This window comes from Nycticebus coucang, chromosome 13 (genome assembly GCF_027406575.1).
Source record: "Nycticebus coucang isolate mNycCou1 chromosome 13, mNycCou1.pri, whole genome shotgun sequence".
Lineage (NCBI taxonomy): Eukaryota > Metazoa > Chordata > Mammalia > Primates > Lorisidae > Nycticebus > Nycticebus coucang.
In genome coordinates, this window is record NC_069792.1 from 17,011,300 (window position 1) to 17,037,497 (window position 26,198).

The 26,198-nt window shown below is 46.5% G+C and overlaps 1 protein-coding gene across 1 annotated transcript; it reads left to right on the forward strand.

The window, feature by feature from the left end:
* Positions 1-1,402: 1,402 nt before the first annotated feature.
* On the forward strand, positions 1,403-26,092 carry VXN (vexin). Its single transcript, XM_053558570.1, has 6 exons — positions 1,403-1,906; positions 8,318-8,373; positions 15,895-16,048; positions 19,914-19,975; positions 23,519-23,592; positions 25,121-26,092. Exons 1-6 carry the CDS (start codon positions 1,840-1,842, stop codon positions 25,302-25,304), a joined length of 597 nt encoding a protein of 198 aa, XP_053414545.1. The 5' UTR covers positions 1,403-1,839; the 3' UTR covers positions 25,305-26,092.
* Positions 26,093-26,198: the final 106 nt, after the last annotated feature.

Genomic DNA, 26,198 nt, shown 5'->3' on the forward strand with positions numbered 1-26,198 from the left:
ATGTCTTAACACAAGAATTAATAAATGAGATGAAGTATATATTAACCAGTGTGATGTAAGCGTTCCTAATTCTATATGAAATCAGCACATTATACCCCATAAATGCATTAATGTATACATGATCTATGTGTTTATGATTTAATAAAAAAAGAAAAAAAAGAACACTAGTCTGACACACTGTCACTACTAACAAACTGTCATCGACTCCTCCCATAAGCCCGTGTAACCACTGTTCCCTTTCTCTTTGTTTCTAAACAACCTGGGTGTATCTTCCGTTTGCCTTTAAGCTTACCCTTCCCGCAGTGTCCTTGGGTGTGCCTGTGATTTGTCATAGCACCAGCGTCCTGCATTGTAATGCCCTGCTATTCCCAATTAAACTCAGTATTTCTAGAGAGCCTCTCTCTCTCTCTGTATGTTATTCCAGCTGCCCGGAGGTAAAGAAAAGAGTACCATTTAATGGCGCATTTGACTTTGGAGTCAAACTAGGGGTTAAATCCTAATCCTACCTCAAACTAGCTATTTTACTCTCAGTAAAAGTACTTCATCAATTTATGCCTCAGTTTCCTCACCTATAAGATAGAAAATATAATAGCTAGTCTCACTGAGTGATTATAATCAATGAAATTATGTATCAGGCTACCAAGCTCATGGCGAGCATTTACTAAATGTCGACTACCATTATTCATATTATTACATCATTCTCAGTACTATTATAAAGAAGTAAAGCTGTCATGGTGGAATAAAAGGCAGTTGGTTTGGCATGATACATGTATGTTCCAACCACAACTTTATTTTCGTGTATATATATATATATACAGAGAGAATACATAGGTGAAAATACAGGGTATACATATAGAATATGCACATATAAGATAAAAAAGAAGTATATAACTTATATACCTCTCTATATATCAGATAATAGGGCTTACGAGATAATAACTACCCCATTTCCCCGAAAATAAGACAGTGTCTTATTTTAAGGTGTGCTCCCAAAGATGTGCTAGGTCTTATTTTCAGGGGACGTCTTATCTTTCCTGTAAGTAGGTCTTATTTTCGGAGGAAACAGGTCTTATTTTCGGGGAAACAGGGTATATAGGATAAATATACTAGGAAATATAGGATAATAAAAATATAGCCTTCTTATAATTGGACTTCTTGGGGGGGGGTGCCTGTTGCCACGTCTGTTTAAGCACCTGAAGGGCTGTGCAAGGGGACACTAAACACACGACTCTCTGGAAATGTCAGCCTTGTCGTGTGGTGGCAGGAGGGGAAAACACTCTGGAGACACAGTCCTTTTGTTTAAAATAGAAACTTTGAAGGAAGCCAAGTTAACACATGACAAATTACTGAATATCCCGTTCTCCTGGGGAAAAGAAAAAAAAAAAAAAGAAGAAGCCCTTTCATTTCTGAAATGAAAAGGGGAATTGCTGGTACCAAAAATCCACATTTCTTTTTGGTAGAATTCTCCAGCCACGCTTGGTGCTCACGCAGGAGGCGATTTCACTTCATCGTCACCTCACAAAAGACTTCCAAATTCACTGCGGCAGACACGGCAAAATGAAAATGTTAAATACATCCTAGCTGGGAGGGGATTGAAGCCTTCACTCTCAATCAAAGATTTGCAATAATAGGATTCATAAAAAAAAAAAAAAAAAAGGACAGATGGGATTAGAAAATGTTGCAGTGAAGACTGTGGAATGAGATGAGCTCACAGCACCACCCTGTCTTTTGTGGACCTGCACAGTGATCCCCGAGCCAGACTGGATTAGGAACCCTCGCGACCAGGAGTCCAGAGAGAGGCCTCCCTTCCCAGGCACTTCAGGGAGAGAAGCTAGAACGATGCATCAGATCTACAGCTGCAGTGATGAAAACATAGAAGTTTTCACCACCGTGATTCCTTCCAAGGGTGAGTAAAATTGCCCTTGACTGTCTCCTTAATGCGGTGTCTCACGCAGGACGGTGAGAACCCTCACGTGCTGTTTTACTACGCTTAATCCTCAGGACTCTGAGGTCTCACGGGTTCCCTGTTTTAATTTTTTTTTTCTTTCTGGGAAGGAGGAGAAAGGATAAACATCAATCACTGTGAAACAATCTATCAAAGGGAAAACGGGGGCAGTTAAACACTCCCTGTTTCACTTAATTCAATATTGACAATCCAAGCTGCCAAACGAAAGTGACAGCAAGCCATTGTTAGGGAAACAGAGGTGAAAACAACATCGCAGGGCAGCTAGATGGATTCTTTCATTTTCTCCAGTCAGCAAGTGGGTTCTGAAATGACAACAGCTGGCTCAAAAGTATGATTTCTCACTGTGCCATGAAACAGGAGGAGCAATCTCCTGGTGGTGGCCTAAAGTCCAATAAGCAGTCAGATTAGTGCCCTGACCCCGGGGTGGCCTCTCCATAGAAACTGAGCGCCATTCTGCCAAACTTAGCCTGGGGCTAAGAATTTTCTTTATCTCCTGAACGTGTGACAGGAGAATCCCAACTTTATAATCTCTGTAGTCCTCAGGGAATGGTAGTCAGTCCCAGGGAGGGCCTTTGAGTGCGGGTTCAGTTGACTCCTAGTGTGTGGACACTGGGCAGTTCCTTTGCCCCTGCCAAAGGGCGGCCCCCTCTGCCCGTGCCTCTGCTCTCTGCCTGCGCACGTGTGACTCAGACTTAGCCCCTGGTTTCATTGTCAGACTTGAATGATGTGGGCTGGATGTTTGCTGGTGTTGTGACTCCACATTCAAACAATTCCTTTCTTCCTCTGTGTCAGCCACAGACAGGGCCATTGCTCAGGGAGTGAGGGAGAGACTCAGCATGGCCACAAACACCGCAGCAGACATCAATTAAGCTGCCGACATTTACTGTCTCAGACACAGAGAGAGAGAGAGACAGAGAGACAGGGAAAGGAGCTAGAAGTCTGCCCACGTGCATGAGCTGGGATTCACTCTGGACACTCTCAGAGTCACAGCTGACCCTCTGACCAGCAGTTCTACTTTTAGGTAAATGGCCCAGGGGAATTCTTACATGTCATGCACACAGAGACACTGACTACACACAGAGACACTGACTACACGCAGAGACACTGACTACACACGGAGACACTGACTACACGCAGTGACACTGACTACCCACTACACACGGAGACACTAACTACACACAGCGACACTGACTACACACGGAGACACTGACTACATGCAGAGACACTGACTACACGCAGAGACACTGACTACACACGGAGACACTGACTATACGCAGTGACACTGACTACCCACTACACACGGAGACACTGACTACACGCAGAGACACTGACTACACACGGAGACACTGACTACACGCAGAGACACTGACTACACGCAGAGACACTGACTACACACGGAGACACTGACTACACACAGAGACACTGACTACCCACTACACACGGAGACACTGACTACACGCAGAGACACTGACTACCCACTACACACGGAGACACTGACTACACGCAGAGACACTGACTACCCACTACACACGGAGACACTGACTACACGCAGTGATACTGACTACCCACTACACACGGAGACACTGACTATACACGGAGACACTGACTACACACAGTGACACTGACTACCCACTATACACGGAAACACTGACTACACGCAGAGACACTGACTACACACAGTGACACTGACTACCCACTACACATGGAGACACTGACTACCCACTACACATGGAGACACAGACTACACACAGTGACACTGACTACCCACTACACATGGAGACACTGACTACAGCAGTGACACTGACTACCCACTCACTACACACGGAGACACTGACTACCCACTACACATGCAGACACTGACTACACACGGAGACACTGACTATACACGGAGACACTGACTACACACAGTGACACTGACTACCCACTATACATGGAAACACTGACTACACGCAGAGACACTGACTACACACAGTGACACTGACTACCCACTACACATGGAGACAATGACTACCCACTACACACGGAGACACAGACTACACACAGTGACACTGACTACCCACTACACACGGAGACACTGACTACAGCAGTGACACTGACTACCTACTACACACGGAGACACTGACTACCCACTACACATGCAGACACTGACTACACACGGAGACACTGACTACACGCAGCGACACTGACTACCCACTACACACGGAGACACTGACTACCCACTACACACGGAGACACTGACTACACGCAGTGACACTGACTACCCACTACACACGGAGACACTGACTACCCACTACACATGCAGACACTGACTACACACGGAGACACTGACTACACGCAGCGACACTGACTACCCACTACACACGGAGACACTGACTACACGCAGTGACACTGACTACCCACTACACACGGAGACACTGACTACACGCAGTGACACTGACTACCCACTACACACGGAGACACTAACTACACACACAGACACTGACTATACGCAGTGACACTGACTACACATTACACACAGTGACACTGACTACCCACTACACACGGAGACACTGATGACACCCAGTGACACTGACTCCACAAGTGCAAAACTGAAAATAACCTGAACGTTCATGAAATGGATAAAATGTGTGCCATCATTGTAGAATACTACAAACATCAATAGGAATGAACTGGATCTGTGTGTATGGACATAGAGCTCAAAGCACAATGTTAAAGAAAAGCATGTTGTTGAATGCAAACCAAGCAGCCTGAAAAAATATATATGTATGACAGCATTTCTATAAATTTAGAAAAATAAAAAAATGCTGAATATTGTCTATGGATACATATCTAGAGAAAGGTATGGAAATACAGATGTGGATAAAATTACTGATGTCAGTGGCCCTGGGAAAACAGGGAAGGTAAATTAGGAAAGGGTAGAAAAGGGATCAGAATATTACCTCTAATATTTTATTTATTACATGAGAAGAAAACAACTTGGAAGCAAATATGAAAATGTTAAATATACCTATTTTCTATAATTTATTTCCACTGAAGATTTTTTAAGGGGAGAAAAAGTCAAAGACGAAATGGTTAAGAGACTGCTGCCACTTTTGCTGTGTGACCTTGGGCAAGCTACTAAGCCTCTCTGGGCCTGCGTTTCCATTCTGTGAAGGGGAGAGACAGAACTTACCTCCCAGGATTGTCATGGAGAACAAATTAGTTAATATATAAAGCATATAAAGCATCTAGAACTATAGCTGGCTTGTTTTAAACCCCATTAAATACCTCGCTGACAAAGTGATTTCTATTTTTTTTATCTATAGCAATGAATATGTTCAAAGATAAATATTTAATCCTACATTTCTTTCTTGCCATTTTCATTCATGGCCATCTCCAGGTATTAAACCAAATATTTGTTGGTGTTCATGGACATTTTCTGCTCAGAAAGTTGTTTTCTAGAAAAGGAATATTTACAAGTTTACATTAGATCATACATGGAGGAAGTCTGCCTCCTCCCACGTCTTACTTTGCCCATCTGGCCTTCTCCAGAGCCTTCAAGCAGAAAGTGAGAGAAGACAGTGCTGGCCGTCTTGAGTCACTGCTCAGGAGAGAGATTGGTCACTCATTACATCCCCACATTCCCTAACTGCAGAAATACGATCCGCTTGATTTTTTTCTAACAAAGTTTGAGTTCTCCCTGGTTTTCTCTTTTCCTCAAGGATATGGGAACCCTATGCTTACAGAGTGCAATAACCAAACCTTTCTGAGCACAAGCTCAGCAGCGTGGGCAGTGTAGTCTAGTGGCTAACAGCGCAGCCCCTGTACCCCTCAGTATCCCCCGCTGTACAGTGGAGCTTATGAAGGCTCACCAGCCTACTCACAGAGGTGCTATAGGGGTGAAAGGGGTGAGACAAAGGAGCCATCCCCAATTTCAGGTACGTCATTTTAGCAGCAATGTGGAAAATAGATGTGTAGGTGTCCTGATTTTCAACAAAATCCACCCCTTTTCCCAACCTAGTCTCATTTCTCATGCTTAATGGATTTAAGGTTAAAAAAAAAAAAAATAGCTGAGGGTGGCGCCTGTGGCTCAAGGAGTAGGGCGCCGGTCCCATATGCTGGAGGTGGCGGGTTCAAACCTAGCCCCGGCCAAAAAAAAAAATAGCTGAATGTGGGCTACCATTACATTTATTGTTGTTCGTAGTATATCCCTCTTTTCAACATATAAATATCTACTTTTTTTAATTGAGCCATCATAATACCTCACAGAAATATGGCAACAGCAAATATTATGGTGTTTCTTAAGTATTTTAAAGGACAGAGACCAAATCTGTAACTAAAACGTGTGTATTTTTATTTTCCAAAAAAAGAACCCTTTAAGAGAAAGGTTTTATAGGCACTATTCACAGTAAATATGAAAGATAAAAGCTGTGGTTTTACTAAGAAATTGTACCAGAAGTTATTTCCTGAGGCATACAAAAGTGGACTTAATTCTGGGTGAACAGTACCATAGCATTCAAAATAATTCTTTTGCGAATGAGTGACCATGGGGAGGGCTGGCAAGAAGAACTGGGAACCAGCAGGAGGAAATGGGGTAAAGGTGTAGAAAAAGAAATGCTAGAAAAAGAAACACTAGCAGAATGCTACGCTCTGCAGACATCATCACCTGCTCCTCCCACCTGCCTTCATCCTGCAGAAGAGGAAAATCACAACAGCCACCGCTAACTCCTGGGAATTTAGTCTTTGCCAGGTGCTGGGCCAAGGGTTTTATAAAGATTAGTTCATTTAATCCTTGCCTCAGCCTTCTGAGCTAGGTGCCATGAATAGCCCAGTCTCATAAATAAGGAAAGTGAGGCTTCAAGAGGGTGAGTGATTTCCCCAAATCACTCCACTGGCAGCCACTCAAGTTTGAATTCACACCCAAGTGAAGGAGGAGAATCAGGAGCCCTGGCTACTGACCAGCGCTTCCTACTCCGGGCTCCATGGGCTCTGCGGAAGATGACAAGGACAACACTCGTCTGTCACTCGTCTGACATGTGCTAAGAAGTCACTTCAGTTCTAGGCAGGGCTTGGTGGGATTTCAGATCCAAGTAGGTCATTTTAACAGCATTGTGGAAAATAGATGCCTGCGTGTCCCAAATTTTAACAAAACCCACATCTTTTCCCAACCAGGTAACATTTTTCATGGTTAACGGATTTAAGCTTTTTTTTAAGTGTGGAAAACATACATAAAATTTACTACTATGACCATTTTTTGAGTGTTACAAGCCAGTGGCATTAAGTACATCCACGTTATTGGGAGTTTGGGGGGGTTTTTTTGTTTCTTTGTTTGTTGGTTTTGTTTTGAGACAGTTTCACTATGCCGCCCTCAGTAGAGTGCTGTAGCATCACAGCTCACAGCAACCTCCAATTCTTGGGCTTAAGCAATTCTCTTGCCTCACCCTACAAAGTATCTGGGACTATAGGCACCCACCACAACACCGGCTATTTTTTGTTGCAGTTGTCATTGTTGTTTTAGCTGTCCCGGGTCCAGCTTGGAACCCACCTGCCTCGGTGTATGTGGCTGGCACCATAACCACTGTGCTATAGGCGCTGAGCCCATCCACATTATTGTTGAACCATAAGCAACATCTGTCTCCAGAAGGTCATTGCCCTACACTGAAACTGTCTACCCATTTGACACTAACTCTTCATTCTCCTATCACCCCAGCCCCTGGTGGCCCCCGTGTTATCTTCTGTGTCTATGAATTTGAGCAATCATAGAATATGTGGCCTCTTGTGTCTCGCTTATTTCATTTGGTACATTGTTTTTAAGATTCTTCCTTTTTTTTTTTTTTTTTTTTTGTAGAGACAGAGTCTCACTTTATGACCCTCGGTAGAGTGCCGTGGCCTCACACAGCTCACAGCAACCTCCAACTCCTGGGCTTAAGCGATTCTCTTGCCTCAGCCTCCCGAGTAGCTGGGACTACAGGCGCCCGCCACAACGCCCTGCTATTTTTTGGTTGCAGTTTGGCCGGGGCTGGGTTTGAACCCGTCACCCTCGGTATATGGGGCCGGTGCCCTACCGACTAAGCCACAGGCGCTGCCCAAGATTCTTCCTTTTCAAGGCCAAGTAATATTCCATTGTATGTAGATAACACCTTTTGTTTATCCATTCATCTGTTGGCGGACACTTGAGTTGTTTCCAACTTTGAGCGACTGTGAATAATGCTGGGGGGGTCTTTGATATATTCGAGCTCTGTAAAGGAACCGCCTTTTCCTCCCTTCTTCCCATCCCCTCCTCGCCCCCACCCAGCCCCAGGTCCAAATCTTCTCAGTGTTGTTACTGTAGCTGCTTCAGCCTCACTGGTGTTTCTTTGTCTCTCTCCACAGTGTCCAGTCCAGCAAGAAGAAGAGTCAAAAGCTCTCAACACCTCCTGACCAAGAATGTAAGGACACGTTAGTGTTGATCTGCTTTGACTGACTTTCATTAGAAAAGCAATGCCCTGGGCAGTGCCTGTGGCTCAGTTGGTAAGGTGCCGGCCCCATATACCGAGGGTGGCGGGTTCAAACCCAGCCCCGGCCAAACTGCAACCAAAAAATAGCCGGGCGTTGTGGCGGGCGCCTGTAGTTCCAGCTACTCGGGAGGCTGAGGCAAGAGAATCGCTTAAGCCCAGGAGTTGGAGGTTGCTGTGAGCTGTGTGATGCCACGGCACTCTACCAAGGGCTATAAAGTGAGACTCTGTCTCTACAAAAAAAAAAAAAAAAAAAAAGAAAAGCAATGCCCAGCCTCTTCACCCTCTCTCCCCTGGCCTCAGTGACCAGCAGGGTTTCCACATCCCCAGTGGTTGTTGCTATACGCTCTGTCCCTACTTAACCAAATGATTGACAAACATTAACTAGACACCAAGCAACCCTGAATTGGACCCTGCTAATACTCCATTTTCCCCAGGCACAGAGAGTAAACCTCGTTTTAGATACACATTTTTTTCTTATTTAAAGAGAGTCTACAATATGGTTATAGCACTCCTGACCTAGGTGTTTTCTGATTGCTGGCTTTTGTAAAGTTTCGTTTTTTGACTATTATAAATAGCAGAGCAATTAACTTATTTTTACAAAATACTACTCTTTTGGATTAATTTCCCAGTGCATAGGCCTCAAAGTGGAATTCATAGGTAAAAGATAAGAATAGTTTTGCCATCCTTCCACTTATTCAGCTATCAAATATTTGCGTTTCTACTATGCGTGACAGACATTGTGCTAGATGTGGGGAATAGAGATCTTTTTTAAAAACTGCTTATAGTGGGTAGCGCCTGTGGCTCAGTGGGTAGGGCGCCGGCCACATATAACGAGGGTGGCGGGTTTGAACCCACCCCCAGCCAGCTAAAACAGCAGTGGCAACTGTAACAAAAATAGCCATGTGTTGTGGTGGGCACCTGTAGTCCCAGCTACTCAGGAGGCTGAGGCAAGAGAATCGCTTAAAGCCCAAGGGTTGGAGGTTGCTGTGAGCTGTAACACCACGGCACTCTACTGAGGGTGGCATAGTGAGACTTTGTCTCAAAAAAAAAACAAACTGTTTATAGTTTTGTCACATATTACCAGGAATTCTGAACATTTGGGAGCTTCCAGCAATTCTTTTCCATTTACCTTCCAACACCACCAACTTTGGCTATCATTTTTCTGTATTATGTTTTGCTGCTTTAATATGCCAATGCATTATTTTAAAGTTAGTTTACATGTCTTTAGAGCCTAAAACGTTGTGCATCTATCATTTTATACACATATTTCTTCATATAAAAACTGTCGATTGGGCGACAACTTGAGACTCTGTCTCAAAAAAAAAAAAACTGTCAATATATCTTTGCACTTTATTTTTATTTTTAAGGGAGTCTTATTATGTCGCCCTCAGTAGAATGCCATAGCATCACGGCTCACAGCAACCTCAAACTCTTGGGCTTAAGTGATTCTCTTGCCTCAGCCTCCCAAGTAGCTGGGACTACAGGCGCCTGCCGTATCACACGGCTGTTTTTTGGTTGCAGTTGTAATTATTGTTCAGCGGGCCGGGGCTTGAACCTGCCAGCCTCGGTATACATGGCCGACGCCCTACCCACTGAGATACAGGTGCCACCTTTGCACTTTATTTTAAAAGGGGAGCGGTTTCTTCTTGGTTTTACCTGAGTTTCTGTTTCTGTCACAATTTCTCATATAATATCATTTTGAATTTTTTTAAATTTCAGATTAAAATGAGGGCACATACAATTAGGTCCCAGAGTTTGCTTTTTTCAGGTCACAGTCCGAGTTATAGTTGTGCCCTTCACCCAGGAAATATGCCACATGCCCATGCAATGTACACATTGGGTAGGAATTTACCAAACCCTTTCCCTTGAATTTTTAAGTATTTCAACTTTGAAAAGCCTATTCTCCATTTTCAAAAAAATTTTTAAGACTCCCTCATAGAAAGGGGGATACATTCTAAGAACCCAGTTGATGCCTAAAAGGGAAGATAGTACTGAACACTGTCTATGCTTTTTCAACCCACTAATAAGATGGCTGCTCTCAGGCAGCTGGTGGACGCAGCATGGATACACTGGACAAAGGGAGGATTCCCATCCTGGGTGGGTCAGAGCAGGACAGCTAGAGATTTCATCACACATGTCAAAACGACATGTATGAATTATTAAAGTATAATATAGGTTAATACATGGGAAAATGTATGAATTATTTTTGGAATTCTCCATTTAATTTTTTCAGACCCCAATCTGAAGTTAGCTGTATACTCTATATTCAATCAAGGGGCTGCACTCAAAGATCTATATGTGGCCTCTGAGGGCTTTGGTTATTTTATTTTATTAGTGGTTACCTGCAGCAGAATAAATTGTTATTGTGAAGGTAAAAGAGATAGTAGAAATAAAGGCGCTTGTCCTGAGTTTTAAGCCGGACATGTTTGGTTGCTGCTGTTGTTACCGTAGCAGTAGTAGTTCAGGAATGAATAGAGCTGGGAAGTGTTCCAGTTATCTGTGCTTTCACGTGTACTGTCACCTTTGAAATACCTTGGAAAAGCCATGGGTATTGTAGGCAGATACAAATTTCTTTTTTTTGAGACAGAGCCTCAAGCTGTTGCCCTGGGTAGAGTGCTGTGGCATCACAGCTCACAGCAACCTCCAACTCCTGGGCTCAAGCGAGTCTCCTGCCTCTGCCTCCCAAGCTGGGACTACAAGCGCCCCCACAACACCCGGCTACTTTTTGGTTGCAGCCGTCATTGTTGTTTGGCGGGCCCAGGCTGGATTTGAACCTGCCAGCTCAGGTGTGTGTGGCTGGCGCCTTAGCTGGTCGAGTCACAGGCACTGAGCCTGCCTCAGTTTTTCTATTTTTAGTAGAGGTGGGGTCTCGCTTTTGCTCATGGTCTCAAACTCATGAGCTCAAGCATTCCACCTGCCTCAGCCTCCCACAGTGCTAGGATTACCAGCTGGGTTCTGGTTTGAACCCAGCCTGCATGTACTATAATTTATTTACTCAAGCCAAATTCACAGTTTTTCAGATTCATTATTTAACCAAATCATCGATAAATGGGGCTTCCCCATTTTTTCCATTAAACCAATGCCACAAAAAAATTCTTTAAATTATTCTTATGCTCTCATCCAAATGCTTGAGCATAAATTCATAGATGGGAAAATGCTGGGCCAAACAGCATGAACATTGAAATAATTTTATAGCCATTTCCAAATTCCTAGCAACTATGTTTTCAAGTGCCTTTTCCAGAACAGTCTAGCCAATACTGTATGTTATCAACAATGTTGCTCTTTGACATCTAATAGGAGAAAACATTGCATTGTTTTAATTTGTATATTTCTATAATTTTTAATGTGAGTCTTCATCTTTTCATAGATTTAATGATCATTTCAAAATCCTTTCCTTATGGGTTTCTTAATCACATCTTTTACCTATCTTTCTGTCAGTTACATGCCTTTTTCTAAGGACTTTTTTTTTTCTTTTAGAGAAAGTCTCATTATGTTGCCCTTGGTGGTGTGCCATGGTGTCACAGCTCACAGCAACCTCAAACTCTTGGGCTTAAGCAATTCTCCTGCCTCAGCCTCTCAAGTAGCTGGGACCACAGGCGCCCCCCACAACACCCAGCTATTGTCTGTTGCAGTCGTCATTGCAGGGTTTGAACGTGCCACCCTTGGTGTCTGTGGCTGGCACCGAGACTTCTAAGGACTTTTGAGAACATTTTATATATGAAAAAAAGAGAAGGTTCTTTAATGGAAGAAAATTTGGCTATCGGGTAACTGACTGTGATGCTTCTGGTGGTCTGCAAAAACTTAAGCCCGGAGTCTAGAAGGAAAATGTTCCCATCTTTTAAGGAGCAGGCTCCCAAATACTGAAGGAAGTTTCACAAAAGAATTTTTGTCTTTTAGTCAAGCAGCTGGGCTTGTCTTTTCTTCACATATTCACTCCTCCTTCCGGGGGACAGAGAAGTAGAGTCCTCTGGCCTTCTGAGCTTTCCTCTGTATTTCTGGTTTTCCCTGTCGCCAGCCTCTGCCTGTGAAACTCAGCCCCGTCACACAGCATGTACAGGTTAGAAAAGACAAGAGTCTCTTAGTCCACCTCCTCCTTTTACAGGTGGTGAAAGTGAATCCCCAATAGGAAAGAATCGTCTCTTATTTATTATTTCCTCAAGCAACTGGTTCTAGGGTTCTTTTTGAGTTCCTTTTTGGCTTTAACTTGGGGGTCTAAAAACAACTGTGATTTATTCTCTTGCCAGGGAAAAAATAACTCTTATTTTGCAAATGTACCAATATTTATAGCTTTTTTGGCCCCAAATTCATATTTATATCTCCCCTTTCCCCCTGGGCGGCTATGTGGATAGATGTCAGGTTTCTTCGTTGATAAATATCTCTTTTCTCTCTGAGTTCCATTAGCATCGGGGGTTTTTGGACTCTCTGACTCCTCTTGAGTTGCATTTTCTTTTTTTCTTTTTTTTTTTTTTTTTTTTTTGTAGAGACAGAGTCTCACTGTACCGCCCTCGGGTAGAGTGCCGTGGCGTCACACGGCTCACAGCAACCTCTAACTCTTGGGCCTACGCGATTCTCCTGCCTCAGCCTCCTGAGTAGCTGGGACTACACGCGCCTGCCACAACACCCGGCTATTTTTTTGTTGCAGTTTGGCCGGGGCTGGGCTTGAACTCGCCACCCTCAGCACATGGGGCAGGCGCCCTACTCACTGAGCCACAGGCGCCGCCCTTGAGTTGCATTTTCTCTCCCACCCAGGGCACACGTACACACTCCTCCTTCTCTAGACGCCTTTCCAGTCTTCCCACATCACACCAAAAGTGTGGGTCAGTTAAGCTTTCAGTATAATGAAGCCAGTCTCACAGTGATTCATGGTCCACTGTGCAATCAATTGCACTTGGAAATTCTTGTTTGAATGTAGGCACTTCTGTGGGTTTCACAAAAAACACTCAAGAGGCATAGAACCATGGTTCTCTGTCCCTTACAGAGTAAAGGGACCTTGAGTAAAATACATGGTCTCTTGTGGCCTCAGTTTCCCTACTTGTAAAATTAGGGAGTTGGGCTGGAACATTTCTGTGGATCCCTTCAGCCTCAAATTATGATACTTCTCCACCATCTAAGTCTTTACTGTCTTTTTGACTCCCTGTCAGCCCTCTAGACTGGCAAACAAAAGTGTGAGTCAAAGATTATCAGTGGATGGAACCCTGGGGCTTGTGTGTTAGCTGTGTCTTCTAGTCTTGTCTCTAAGACCAGTAGGGAAAAATCACTTTGGTGTAGGAAAGCCTGTTGCCCTAATACATTCCTATACTTCAGCAGGCAATTTGCTGACCTAGAAAAGGAAAATTCCAGCATTAAACTTTTTTTTTTTGAGGCAGAGTCTCACTCTGTCACCCATGCTAGAGTGCCATGGCATCAGCCTAGCTCACAGCAAACTCAAACTCTTGGGCTCAAGCGATCATCCTGCCTCAGTCTCCCAGAACGTTAGGATTATAGGTGTGAGCCACCACCGCATCTGGCCAGCATTAAACTTTTGTCTTTCCTCCTCTACCCCCTGCCCCCAAATTCTTCAATCTTACCCCTATACTCAGGGTGCTATAGAGCTTGCTGTCAGACCAGTGTGTTCTAAAACCAGCTGCAGCAGGCCCAGACTGTGCCCCATGGACCACAAAACAAACCAGGCTGTCAGGAGCCTCTCAGGTGGCCACAATCATCCACTCAGCTGTCCATTCCCTGGTGCAGGCCTAACACGCCACCTAGAGCAATCTCAGAGCCTCTGTTGTGGAAAATGAGGACCAAGTTGCAGACCCAGCTAAGAAACAGACCTTCCAGGACAGGCCACACTCCTCTTTCCTCTCCTGCTATTGGCATCCTTCAGGAGACTGGAGAAGAGACCCACGTTGTGACCCGGGAAGTAACTGGCTTTCTCTCCACTCCCAGGAAACCACCCACACCCTCCAGCTGCAAGCAGCTGAGGCCTCACTATTCTCTCCCTGCCCACGGTGCAGAGTGGGTTGGGGAGGGGGCGATCCTGGTTCCCGAAAGGGAACATCTGCCTCCCTTTCAGAGGGGAACTCTGGAGGTCGGTGGAGCCTTACGGTGACTCCTGGGGCTTCCACAGCCTGCCTTGATTTCTCCCCCTACAAAGTGGTCTGAAAACCTCACACCAGTCCTCACTCATCCTCCTTGAGCTTGAAGCTGAGAGAATGAAAATAAAATTAGGAATAGCTATGATGAAAGGTCTGCTTCCCCTGCCCCTGTGCAGTGAATGACCCCCAGTGTCCTGGCTGTTTATAAAAAATGCAGGATCTGAGCCCAAACCGCTGAGATTCCCTCCTGACTCTCCACAGTAAGATAAAAATGGCTGCTAGTTTTAGTCTTAAACTTTTGCGTTTAAATTGTTTCGATGATTTAATTTTATTCTATTACCATAGTTAAGGCCCATTTTAATAGGCCCTGACCATAGAGCTATTTCTTTTTACTTTCCCAGAACATCTCTACAGCAGGCGATCAAGGCAAAAACACGGTACTGGTGAGCCCACCTGCCCCATTTTTCCAGAAGCTTATTATTTCTTTTTAAAATCTGAGAATCAGTCAGGCCCCAGGTCTCTGCCTTAGGAATTCCCTCCTCTGGAACATCCAAAAAGCTGTCTTCTGCATGAACGAGGGTGTCATCCACTTAGCTAAAAAGATTGTAAGACCCAATTTCCAGAACTGCCTTTATTTCCAATAGCCTGTCCTGTTGTCAGGACGGACAAGCTGGCTGGCACCAGAGCTCAGGCCTGTAATCCTAGCAGGGGGATGGATTGAGGCCAGGAATTCAAGATCAGCCTGGGCAACAGTGAAACCTTGCATCTATAAAAACAAAACAAAACAGGGGCGGCATGTGTGGCTCAGTGAGTAGGGTGCCGGCCCAATATACCAAAGGTGGCGGGCTCCAACCTGGCCCAGGCCAAACTGCAACAAAAAAATAGCCAGGTGTTGTGGCGGCGCCCATAGTCCCAGCTACTCGAGAGGCTGAGGCAAGAGAATCACCTAAGCCCAAGAGCTGGAGGTTGCTGTGAGCTGTGACAGCACAGCACTCTACGCAGGGTGATAAAGTGAAACACTGTCTCTAAAAAATAACAACAACAACAAAAAAAAACACACATGTCCAGCCACCCGGCAGCTGATTTACCTGGGTTTGGGGTCTGATGGCCCCAGCTTCTAACTCTGTGCTCTCCCATTCAAGATCCCTGCCAACCCCCGAGAACCCTCATTTTCTTGTACGTTGACACCATTTGGCAATGTGACATCAAATAAAATGGTTAACCACTTCTGGCCTCTTTTATACCCAATTTTCTCACTGGAGTAAGGAAGGCTCCAAAAATTCCTTGTCAGCCCAAGCTCCCTCTGCAAAGCCCAGGTCTGGGGGCTGTGGGATGGAATAGAGAAGTAAGCTAACTGTCCTTCCTGGCCCTGCAGGTGGTGATCGAGTCGGACCTCTACTCGCACCGGCCCCTGGAGCTGCTGCAGCACCGCGGTGACCGCAGGGACACGGTGGACGGCCGCAGGGTGGGCCGGCTACAGACCGCGCGGCCTCCTGGGGCGCCCCCCGCCAAAGCTCTCCCCAGACCTGGTATGTGAACTGCGAGCCCAGGGCCCTGGACCACCCTGGCTCCGGGACTCACTGAGAGCCACTTAGGCACCTAGGAAAGGGCAGCAGCGGCGGTGTCTATCCCCTCCCTTGGGTGACTCGGAGACGTGTGGGGAGCAAAGCACCTGCGCTTTTCCCAAATAAAAGCTGTTTCCACTGGGAAGGCACCTGCTGTGGGGCCCCACCTACAGAGCCCCACGTAGCACCCTCTTTCTGTAAGGCAGGGGCGTCTGGGTGTGTGTGATGAGGCTCCACAGGACGCAGGGCCGTAAGCTCTGGAAGGGAGAGGAAACCATGACCCACGAAGCAAAGGAAGTTTCACGTTGTTTATTTACCAGATTGTGCCTGTATGTGTGCGCCCGCCTGCTTGAACAGCCCTTCATAAACCGCCATCCTAAAGTGTTACCATTTTAAGTTTGAATAACTTAAACAATAACCTATAAAAAGAATTTAGGGGCAATTTGTTTTGAAAATTGGAAACATTTACAGTCCTACTTTGGATACTATTTTGGAAAATGGCTTCCACCCCAACGGGCAAAACACGAATCTGCCATTAGCCCACCAGAATCTATGATAGCATTTTGTCTATAATAGCTCATTTAGGTTAAGTTATGCCCACTACATATTCATATTTTAACTCCAAAACTACATAGTAGAAAGTCCGGGGTGTCTTCCTTAAACCTTTTGGCACTGGGAATTGTGTATGTTATAAGAACTGTAATGAGGCTCCATAGAGTATGGTCCCATCATCCGTCTTCATTTTTCCCCTTCATAGTTGTTAAATGACACCACTAAGGTTTCTTTAATCACTAAGAGCAATGATGTCGTGATCCTGTGCATAAGAACACGGAAGTCAAGCTATATACTCATTAAATGATTACATACACGTATATGTATGCAGAGTGAAAGCATTAGGAAAACCACAATCTGCCTTGCAAATTAAGAGACTTTTCTCTGTGTCTATATATAGGTGGGTGGGTGGGAGCATATATGTTGGAGAGAGAAAAAGAATATTTGTCATTTCTACAAAATCATAAAATGAATTTAGAGCCACACTTCTCAAATGTTAATGTGCCAAAGAATCACCTGGGAATCTTGTTTTTCTGCAGATTTAAATTCAGTAGGACTGGGTGGGCCCCAAGATTTTATCTTTCTAACAAGCTCCCAGATGCTGCTGTTCTGGGGATACCATATTGAGCAGCAAAGATTTAGAAATGATCTAACACAGTGGTTCTCCAAGTGGAGTCCCAGGAGGAGCAGCAGACCCTGAAAGTTTATGGGATATGCAAATTTTATTGAATCAGGAATGCCCAGGTTAGGACGCATCAATCTGTTTTAATGAGCCTCCCCCATGGGGTGATTCTAATGTACACTGAAGGCAGAGAACCTCTGATCCGCAGCATCCGCCCCTCTGCCAATTTACAGAAGAGGAAACTGAAACCATAGAAACTGTTTGACCTACCCAAGGTCACACTGCTTGTTAGCAACAGAGCCAACATTATATTTCAGGTCTTTGATTCCCCAGCCAGTGCCTCTTCCCCCCGGAATGATGTCCTCCCAACTGTCTGGTTTTAGGGGTCACATTCATTCCTTTCTAAGTAGTTTGTGGCAGCGTGGGCAGCCTGAGTCGGTGTTTTATTCAGAAAGACAAGAGCAGTAGGTTATGAAATGGAGAGAATCTGCCCAACACGTGACAGTCAGCTCATGCAGGTAACATGCCAGTCAGGTTGAGAGAGAGAGAGACTGAACTGGGCACTGATTCAATTTCTTCAGCTCCACCCGATCTGATAGAGTCTAGAGGGGGTGGGAGGGAGGGAACGTTTCTGAGTCAAAGGCAAACCCTGGTGCTCTCCACAGGAAAGGCCGACCCACACTCCCTCAGAAAGCTATAGGTCTCCCCGGAGATCTCAGGCCTGGGTACTTACTTTTCTCAGAGCTACAGAAGGTGCCTGGAGGCTGCAGCCTTCTCACATGGGGAAAAGATGCTCTGAGGAATCTTGGCAATCATGAGGACTCTGAAGGCAGAGACCTGGCTGAGGAAGTCTCTCACCCAGACCTCAAGGTGCTTGGAAAGGAGACAGCCCCCACCTCCTGGGCCTGGGAAAGTTGGCTGCTACTTCACTGAGATACCCCCAGGCACTTTAGTATTGTTGGAACTGCTCTTCCTTTCTCAGCTGGGGCCAGTTATCCATCATTCCAGCAAGTCTTGGGGTATTTCCCTAACACCTCTTTATCCTCCCCCACCCTTCACATACAAAATCCTGACAGTGTTCACTCCGAGGTATCTCTCATCTCACTTCGGTAGCTACCTTGAGGGGCTCAGACTCCTTCAGCCCCACTAGGTAGAGAAAATCAAGGTGTTAGCCTCCAGGCCCCCTCCCTCTAACAAGCAAAAGAAGGGGGTCCTCCTATAGCAAAAATCTGCCCCTGTCATCCTCAGCTCTATGTGCTATATCACCTCCCACTGCTGCTCTCTAGACCATGCTGACCTCTCCAGGACTACCTCCTGTGACCCTCCTACCCCCAGCATTCATCCTGCCAGAGCTGGGGTGTGGTTCTGTGATCACACCTCCATACCCTGCCCCCCCAACTTTCACTGACACTGTTCTTGCTGCAGAATGCCCTTCCTCACCTAGCAAACCACCTTCTCCCAGGCTGAGGTCGGGGGTCCTCAGTCAAGCCTCCCCAACCCTGAAAGACCACTAGTCAAGTCCCTACACCCTAAATCATCCTTACCTGCCTTCCTTATAATTGTTATGAATCTCAATTTCCTCAACTAGAAAATGCAGACTATTATGATAGTCCCACCTCTTAGGAGTGTGGTGAGGATTAAGTAACATTTACATGCTTTACTCTCAGCACAGTTTCAGGCACGCAGACAAAAATACGAGTTGCTGTTATTTATACCAGGGCACCATTCATTGTGGTGTGATCTTGGAAGTTTCATAACATTTCATTTCATTAACACTAAGATGTCTTCCTAGGTGACGTTTCATTTCTAAATGCTTTATAATAATACAGTGGGGCTTGTCCTGGAACATCTACACCAGTAGAGGCCTGTGTTGAAAGCCAAATTTCCCCAGCTTATGCTGGGAACCTTAGCTCATCACCCAGAGCCTCACACACTTTGGGGTAGAAGCAGGTTTGGGCATCTGGAGCGAAGGCATTAGAAAGAAGGTTTTCCACCCAAATAGCTTGCATACAGTCAGTGTCTTAGGATTCTCATCTGAGAAATTCCTGTCCTTCCACCTTAATGGGGCTGAGCTTCCCACCATGGACATGACTTCTCTGCTTATATTTAAAGGAATGTCCAGGAGCACCGTGTTAAATAATTAAGCCCAACTGTAGAGATTTAACCCTTGAGAGTTTCTTTAACCACTTGTGATCTGAGACCTTAGAAAGGAAGAAAGAAAATGCTGAGGGCATATTCTCTGAGCACCCCACCGCATGTGGTATTTAGACACAGTGCTAAATGCTTCCACATATGGGTTTTTTTTTAAATAGCCTTTATTTTTTAGAACAGTTCTAGGTTCACAGTAAAACTGAGCTAAAAGTCCAGAGATTTCCTACCACATACGCACAGCCTCCCTAGTACCACAATCCCACACCAGAGTGGCACATTTGTTTCAGTCAAGGAACCTCCATAGACACACTGATCTTATTCAAATCTTAGTTCCAGCCCCACAAAAGGGTGGCAATTGCGCCTGACCCTGCCCAGAGTGGAGGCCTTTAGAAACCCCCTGCTGGGACTGATGGGCTAACAAGGGAACTGATGCACCCCGGGGGAAGGAGGGGATGCCGAACACAGAGTACCACTGAGCAATATTCCCTCCCTTCAACTTTGCAGTGGGGATTTCTGAACCCAAAGCATCAAATCTGTGTGGGAACCGAGCATATGGAAAATCTTTGGTAAGTAAAATAAGCCTGGTTGCCTGTTTCTGTCATGCTTTAATCTTCTCATCATGTCTGATTCTGTTGTTCTATGAGGGGACACTAAGTGTCCTTTGTTCCAGGCCTGGGAATTATTAGAAAAGCACACGTTGGCCAGGCACAGTGGCTCACGCCTGTAATCGTAGCACCCTGGGAGGTCAGGCTGGGAGGATCATTTGAGTTCAGGAGTTCAAGACCAGCCTGAGCAAAGTGAAACCCAATCTCTAGTGGAAAAGAAATAGGAAAAATAGTTAGGCATCGAGGCAAGCACATGTAGTCCAAGCTACTCAAGAGCCTGAGGGAGGAGGAGCACTTGAACCCCGGAGTTTGAGGTTGCTGTGAGGTAGGCTGGTGGGGGGAGGGTGATGCCATAGCACAGGGCAACAAAGTGAGACTCTGTCTCAAAAAAAAAAAAAAAAAAGCGTATGCTGGCCATTCTTTGCTCCTAAAAGCTATCAGTTGGTCCTGCTGTGTGCACTTGTAAAACATTACTGGCTGCTTCTTTCTGTCTAGAAATGCAGCTCTCAGGCACACAGAAGCAGCTATTGTCCAATGGACATCCAAGAACTGGTGTCTAGGGTAGGCCCTTGCTGGGTGGAAATGACTAATTCCCAGGAGCTGCTATAAGTGGGGAAAGAAGTAAGGTTCTCGAGCACTGTGAAACCAGAACGCCAGTGTCTTAGCTCAGGCTGCTGTAGGCTCAGGCTGCTATAACAACAGACTTGCTCTGGAACATTTTCTTATAGTTCCAGAGGCCAGGAAGGACAAGACAGTGCAAACAGCTCTATTGTTTAGTGAGGGCTGTCTTCCTGGCCTACAGACAGCAGCTTTCTCTCTGTGCCTTCGCATGGCCTTTCTTCTGTACATGCTTAGAGAGCACAATCTTGGCATCTCTTCCTCTTCTTATAGGGGAAATAATCCTATCATAAGTGGCCCCATCTAAACCTAATCACCTCCCAATACCCTCACATTAAGGGTTAGGTCTTCAACATATAAATCTGTAGGGATATGCAAAAATTCAGTCCCTAGCAGCCAGCTATCTCAGGACGGGGACATCTGAGGTCAGCTTCTCCAAAAGAAGATTCTGAGATTTGGGGTTTGGAGTTAGATGTATATTAGGTACCAACACCTATAACAGGAGTGGGAAAAGCAGGTTTGTGTGAAGGAAGTTGCTGAACCATGATGTAGGCCCCATACCTCCTGGCAGGGAGCTCTGGGGCAAATGTTGCCCATCCAGGTTGGTCTAAGTTGGTCTAGAATGGCTGAGATTTTATATTTCCTCCTCACTTCATCACAGTAGGTGGGCTGCCCTGGGAAGGGTGTGACCTTGAGCCAATTGGCTTTCTGCAGCAGAGACCCACAGCTCCCTCCTACAGCTCCTCCCTCCCACAGCTCTTCCCTCCCACAGCTCCTCCCTCTCACAGCTCCTCCCTCTCACAGCTGGGCAGCTGTCCTTCCTTGAAGGGGGATCAGGTGGACCATCTCTGGGTCTACATCTCCTTTGTCATCCTCTGGGCATGAATGTCAGGTTCCCTCTCAGTCAGCAGATTCAGCAGTGGTTGGAGGTGAGGTTGGCTCCGTCACACTAGGCTCTATGAGTATCAGCTATCAAGATTCATAGGTGGCGCAATGTGAAAAGAGACCCAAGACATTGTCTGTGCCAACCCCTCATCTTTACAGAAAAGTTGGACAGAGACGTGGGTACTTCCCTCACTCCTCGTTTGGGCAGGAGACTTAATCCTGGGATCTCATTTGGGTCGTCACTATTCTAGGAAATCCACATAAAGGGCAGGGATGGAAAAAGCTGTTTGTCAGGGAGCCCCTTTCCCAACCTTGTACTTGGGGGAAACTAGGATGGTTGAGACAGAGGGAAGATTGTCAGCTCCAATACCTGTCCTTGGCCAAGCCTAGAAAAAGAGAAAAGTTGGGGGTGAGGGAAGGTGGCTCATGGCCTTGGATGAGTGCCCCAGCCCTTAGCTTGGGCACAGAGGGAGCCAGAATGCACAGGATGGTGATGGAGATACGGCTACAAAGGGGAGGGACTCGCAACATAGAGGAGGATGGGGCAGCACAGCCGGCCCCTTCTTCTGAATCTGGAGACAGGGGGGTTCCCACAGAAGGACAGAGGTCCAGAGCCCACACAGCTAAATATGATTCAATACTGAAATACATGGGATGATACAGGTATTGGACTAAGGAAAGAAGAGGAAAGGAGTGGAACAAGGAGCCCTCAGCCCTCTGTCCCCAAGGCTAAAGGAGAGGACAGGTTGGCATAGTGAGGAGGGAGTGCTCCAGAGAGGCCACAAGGTGGCACAGCAACTCTGCCCAAACCTTTGGCCTGCTCAGGAGAGAGGGAGGTGGTGAGTGATTGTGCCCTTGACCTGGAATTTCCCAGCAATTTCAAGGAATGCGGTGACTCGAAGCCTTCCAAGGGGCTTAGGGCAGAAGAGCAAAGCATAGTATCAGCTGGCTGAGCAGCCTCTGGACCCAGCCCTTTTTAGGCCAGCAGTTAATTTTCAATTCAACATATGTTCCCAAGTATTTACCACCTCCTTTGGGAGAGTGGAAGAGGGCTACCAAGGGAGTCAGGTCTCAGACCCACACACGCCAAGCAGTCTCACTGTGGATGAGAGACTGGACAAACACATGAAGCCAGCAAGCAGAGAGCCACCAAAGACGATAGGTGGGATGCCAAAACATGTCACATAGACACTCAGCGCCATGGGGACATGAAGAGGCCCACCAGCCTCAGGGCAGGCTTCCTGAAGACAGTGGCCTTGAAGGGCAGGCAGAGATGAGGCCTGGCTCAGAAAGTAAAGGAAAGGTGCAGGGCTGTGTGTGAGCCTCAGGGAAGGCAGGACCTCCACCTCCTCACCCCTGTCTCCTCCAGAACTGGAAGCGGTGACAAACACGGGGACTAACAGGAGGCAGAGGTGCGTGGACGGCATGGAGGAACCTGAGGGCAGATGTGGGCCTGGCCTTGGTCTGCCCGGCAGCAGGGTGTCCTGATGGTTCTGGGTCCAGGAGGGGCACACAGATTGCAGCAGATCTGGCCAGAAATAAAGAGGTCCCAGGTGACTGTCCCTCAAAGGCATAGGAAATGGAGAAGCTGGCGCTGGCCTAGGCAGCCCATTCAAAGAAGGAAGCTGAGGGACTTGACAACAAACTGGACATAGGCAATGACAGCAGGAGAGTGACAGTTCTTGTGCAAGATTCAGTTGTGCCCTCTCAAGTTCCTCTAGGTCAGTGGTTCTCAAAATGGGATCCCAGGACTAGCAGCACCTGGAAACTTGTTAGAAATGCAGGATTTTAGACCCACATCAGACCAGCTGACTCAGAAATAGGGGTGTGGGGGGACTGCCGTGTCGAACCCTCCAGGGGGGTCGGACACCGGCTGAAGGGTGAGGACTGTTAGCTATTGGTAATGGTTCAATTCAGTCACCCCCCCTTCAAAGGACAATAGTGGGTGCCAGGGTGGGAACCAGACACATCCTCACTGTCACTCCTGCTTCCTCATGGCAGATGCTTCCAGGGCCCCGAATCCCAGTGGAGGCAGCAGCCACTGGCTCGGAGAAGGGAGCCGTTCTGACGAGAGGGTAAGTGCTGGGCTCTGCACCCCCCTGGTCCTTTTCTGGTCCTTTGCAGAAAAGCGACAGGTGGCCTGGCTCTCAGGATGGTCGAAGCCTTCTAATGAGGCCATCTTAGTGCCTCCTCAACTGTTTCCCCGGGATCACGCTGGAGTGTATGTCACACTTTCCACTTCATTAACGCCACTCGGTCGACTTGGAGAAGTGTCATTTGGGAGTGGTCTTGGTGAATTAGGGGAATGCAATCTCGAGCCATGTTCAGAACCACCCATGGGCACACTGGTGTCAGCGATGCCTGAGTTTGGGATACCCCACCCACAGATGACGAAGGGTATCAAATACAAAGGCTTCACCCCAAACGTGGAACCCCAGAGTGCCTGTTAGCCCTGACCCAGAAACAGTGTGAGGACGGCAAAGTGGAGGGTCCCCAGTCCCCCCCAGAGAACACGGCCTTCAGTGTGGTGCCAGCCCGGCCAGCATCTTTAATTTGATTCAGTGTGTGTGTTTATGTCCCTCACTACATCATCCATGCCACAGGCAGCAGAAAAGGGGTTTCAGGATGGTGACAGGCTGGGCTCTTCACCCAGATCTGCTTTCCTGCTGGCACTGCCCCTAATTCACCGTGACTTCAGGCAGAGTCCCCAGCCATTCAAAAACAAAACAAAATAGCAACACAGGAATGACAGAGGTATCGTCCCTATTACAAGAACTGACTGAGGTAACATGGGAGCTTAGCACAAGTAAGCCAATCTTTTCATTCTAAGCTCAGTCATTCCTATTTCAATTTGTTCCTGAACCCTGGCTATAGAAAAGTGAGGCCTTTTTTTTTTTTAGAGACAGAGTCTCACTTTATCACTCTCTGTAGAGTGCTTGGCATCACAGCTCGCAGCAACCTCAAACTCCTAGGCTTAAGCAATTCTCTTGCCTCAGCCTCCCAAGTAGCTGGGACTACAGGCACCTGCCAGAATGCCTGGCTATTTTTTTGTTGCAGTTTGGCCAAGGCCGGGTTCAAACCCGCCACCCTCGGTATATGGGGCCAGCGCCTACCCACTGAGCCACAGGCGCCGCCCCATAAAGTGAGGCCATTTCTTTCACCTTAGGGAAGCAAGTAGAGAGCAAAATGAACATTTATTGAGGGTCTACAATGTGCCAGATGTTGTTTTATCTCATTTTCATCCTCACACAAGCCCCATGAGTTAGATGAAATTATACTCATTTTAAACGTGAAGAAACTTAGGCTGGAAAAGGTTAAGTCACTTGCCTGAGGTCACATAGTAAGATGAGAGGAGGATTCAGCCCCCAGGCTTAAGCTGTTTCAGTAGCTGATGCATTGAGGCACCTGCCCTTTCCAGTAAGATGACTGTTCAGGTAGAGTCATCCCAGTGAGGGGGTCCCAACAGTGGCCCTCCAACAATGCACAGCCTGGTCACAGGATGAAGGAGCTGAGGAGGAAAGAGAATTATCTTCTCCTGGGAAAAAAATTAAGTCTCTCTCAATGAAATAACCACCCTCTCTGCCCACCCTGGCTTTACTGTAGGTCCAGGCATCGCAAGAAGATGACCGAAGAGTACCCAACTCTTCCCCAAGGAGCGGAAGCCTCCCTACCACTGACAGGCAGTGCTTCCTATGGGGTCCCCAGCATCCTCCGGAAAATGTGGTCAAGACACAAGAAGAAGTCAGAATATGTGGGAGCCACTAACAGTGCCTTTGAGGCTGACTAAGGTGACCCTCCCCTGCATTGGCCAAGGTTCCCTGGACAAAGGGAGAAAGATCCAGGATTGCAGCTGAGCCACACTCACCTCTGCTATCAGCTGGTCCAAACCCGTCATCCTCCCTCACTAACTGGTCACCCCGGGCTTAGGGCATGGAAAAGTCTGTCCCTTCAAGGCAAAATAAAAACTGCTCAATTGCTAGAGCCATGGTCATAAAGTTTATATCCCCTTATTTATGCAAAACCATAGCATCCCATTTTAAAGACCTCCGAGAAAAGAAGAGGAGGATTCCTCTGTCTTCCTTGTGAGTCATTCTAAAGTGTGATTTTCTGATGTAAATTTAAGAGCTTGACTTTGAGGCATTTGTGAACACAATGGTTCTTACCATTCCCATCATCACATTTATTTCACCTTGATGAGGTCTAATTTTGAAGGACAAGGCATCACATATTAACTTAGTAGTGCCAATATGCACTTGAGAATATCATCAAGATGGCTGCTGATGGTCATTGGCATGATTGCATGAGTTCTCTATGCTTTTATGTGCAGTTTTTCTACAGAAGAACATTAAAAATTAAATCTCAAATGCTAATGTTTTTTGAAGTGGCATAGTCTAGTGAAATTAATAATACCATGCTTTGGTATAATAATTTTAACTTCTGGCTAGCACGGTGGTTATGGCGCTAGCCACATACCCAAAGCTGACAGGTTGGAACCTGGCCCAGGCCAGCTAAACAACCATGACAACGGCAACAAAAAATAGCCAGGCATTGTGGCGGGCACCTGTAGTCCCAGCTACTTGGGAGGCTGAGGCAAGAGAATTGCTTAAGCCCCGGCGGGCGTTAGAGGTTGCTGTGAGCTGTGATGCCACAGAACTCTCCTAAGGGTGACATAAAGAGACTC

Coding starts and splice junctions, on each gene's coding strand:
- VXN (XM_053558570.1), top strand. CDS start 1,840: ATGCATCAGATCTACAGCTGCAGTGATGAAAACATAGAAGTTTTCACC. Junction 16,049..19,913: donor CAAAGCTCTCCCCAGACCTG/GTATGTGAACTG, acceptor TCAACTTTGCAG/TGGGGATTTCTGAACCCAAA. Junction 23,593..25,120: donor GGAGCCGTTCTGACGAGAGG/GTAAGTGCTGGG, acceptor GCTTTACTGTAG/GTCCAGGCATCGCAAGAAGA.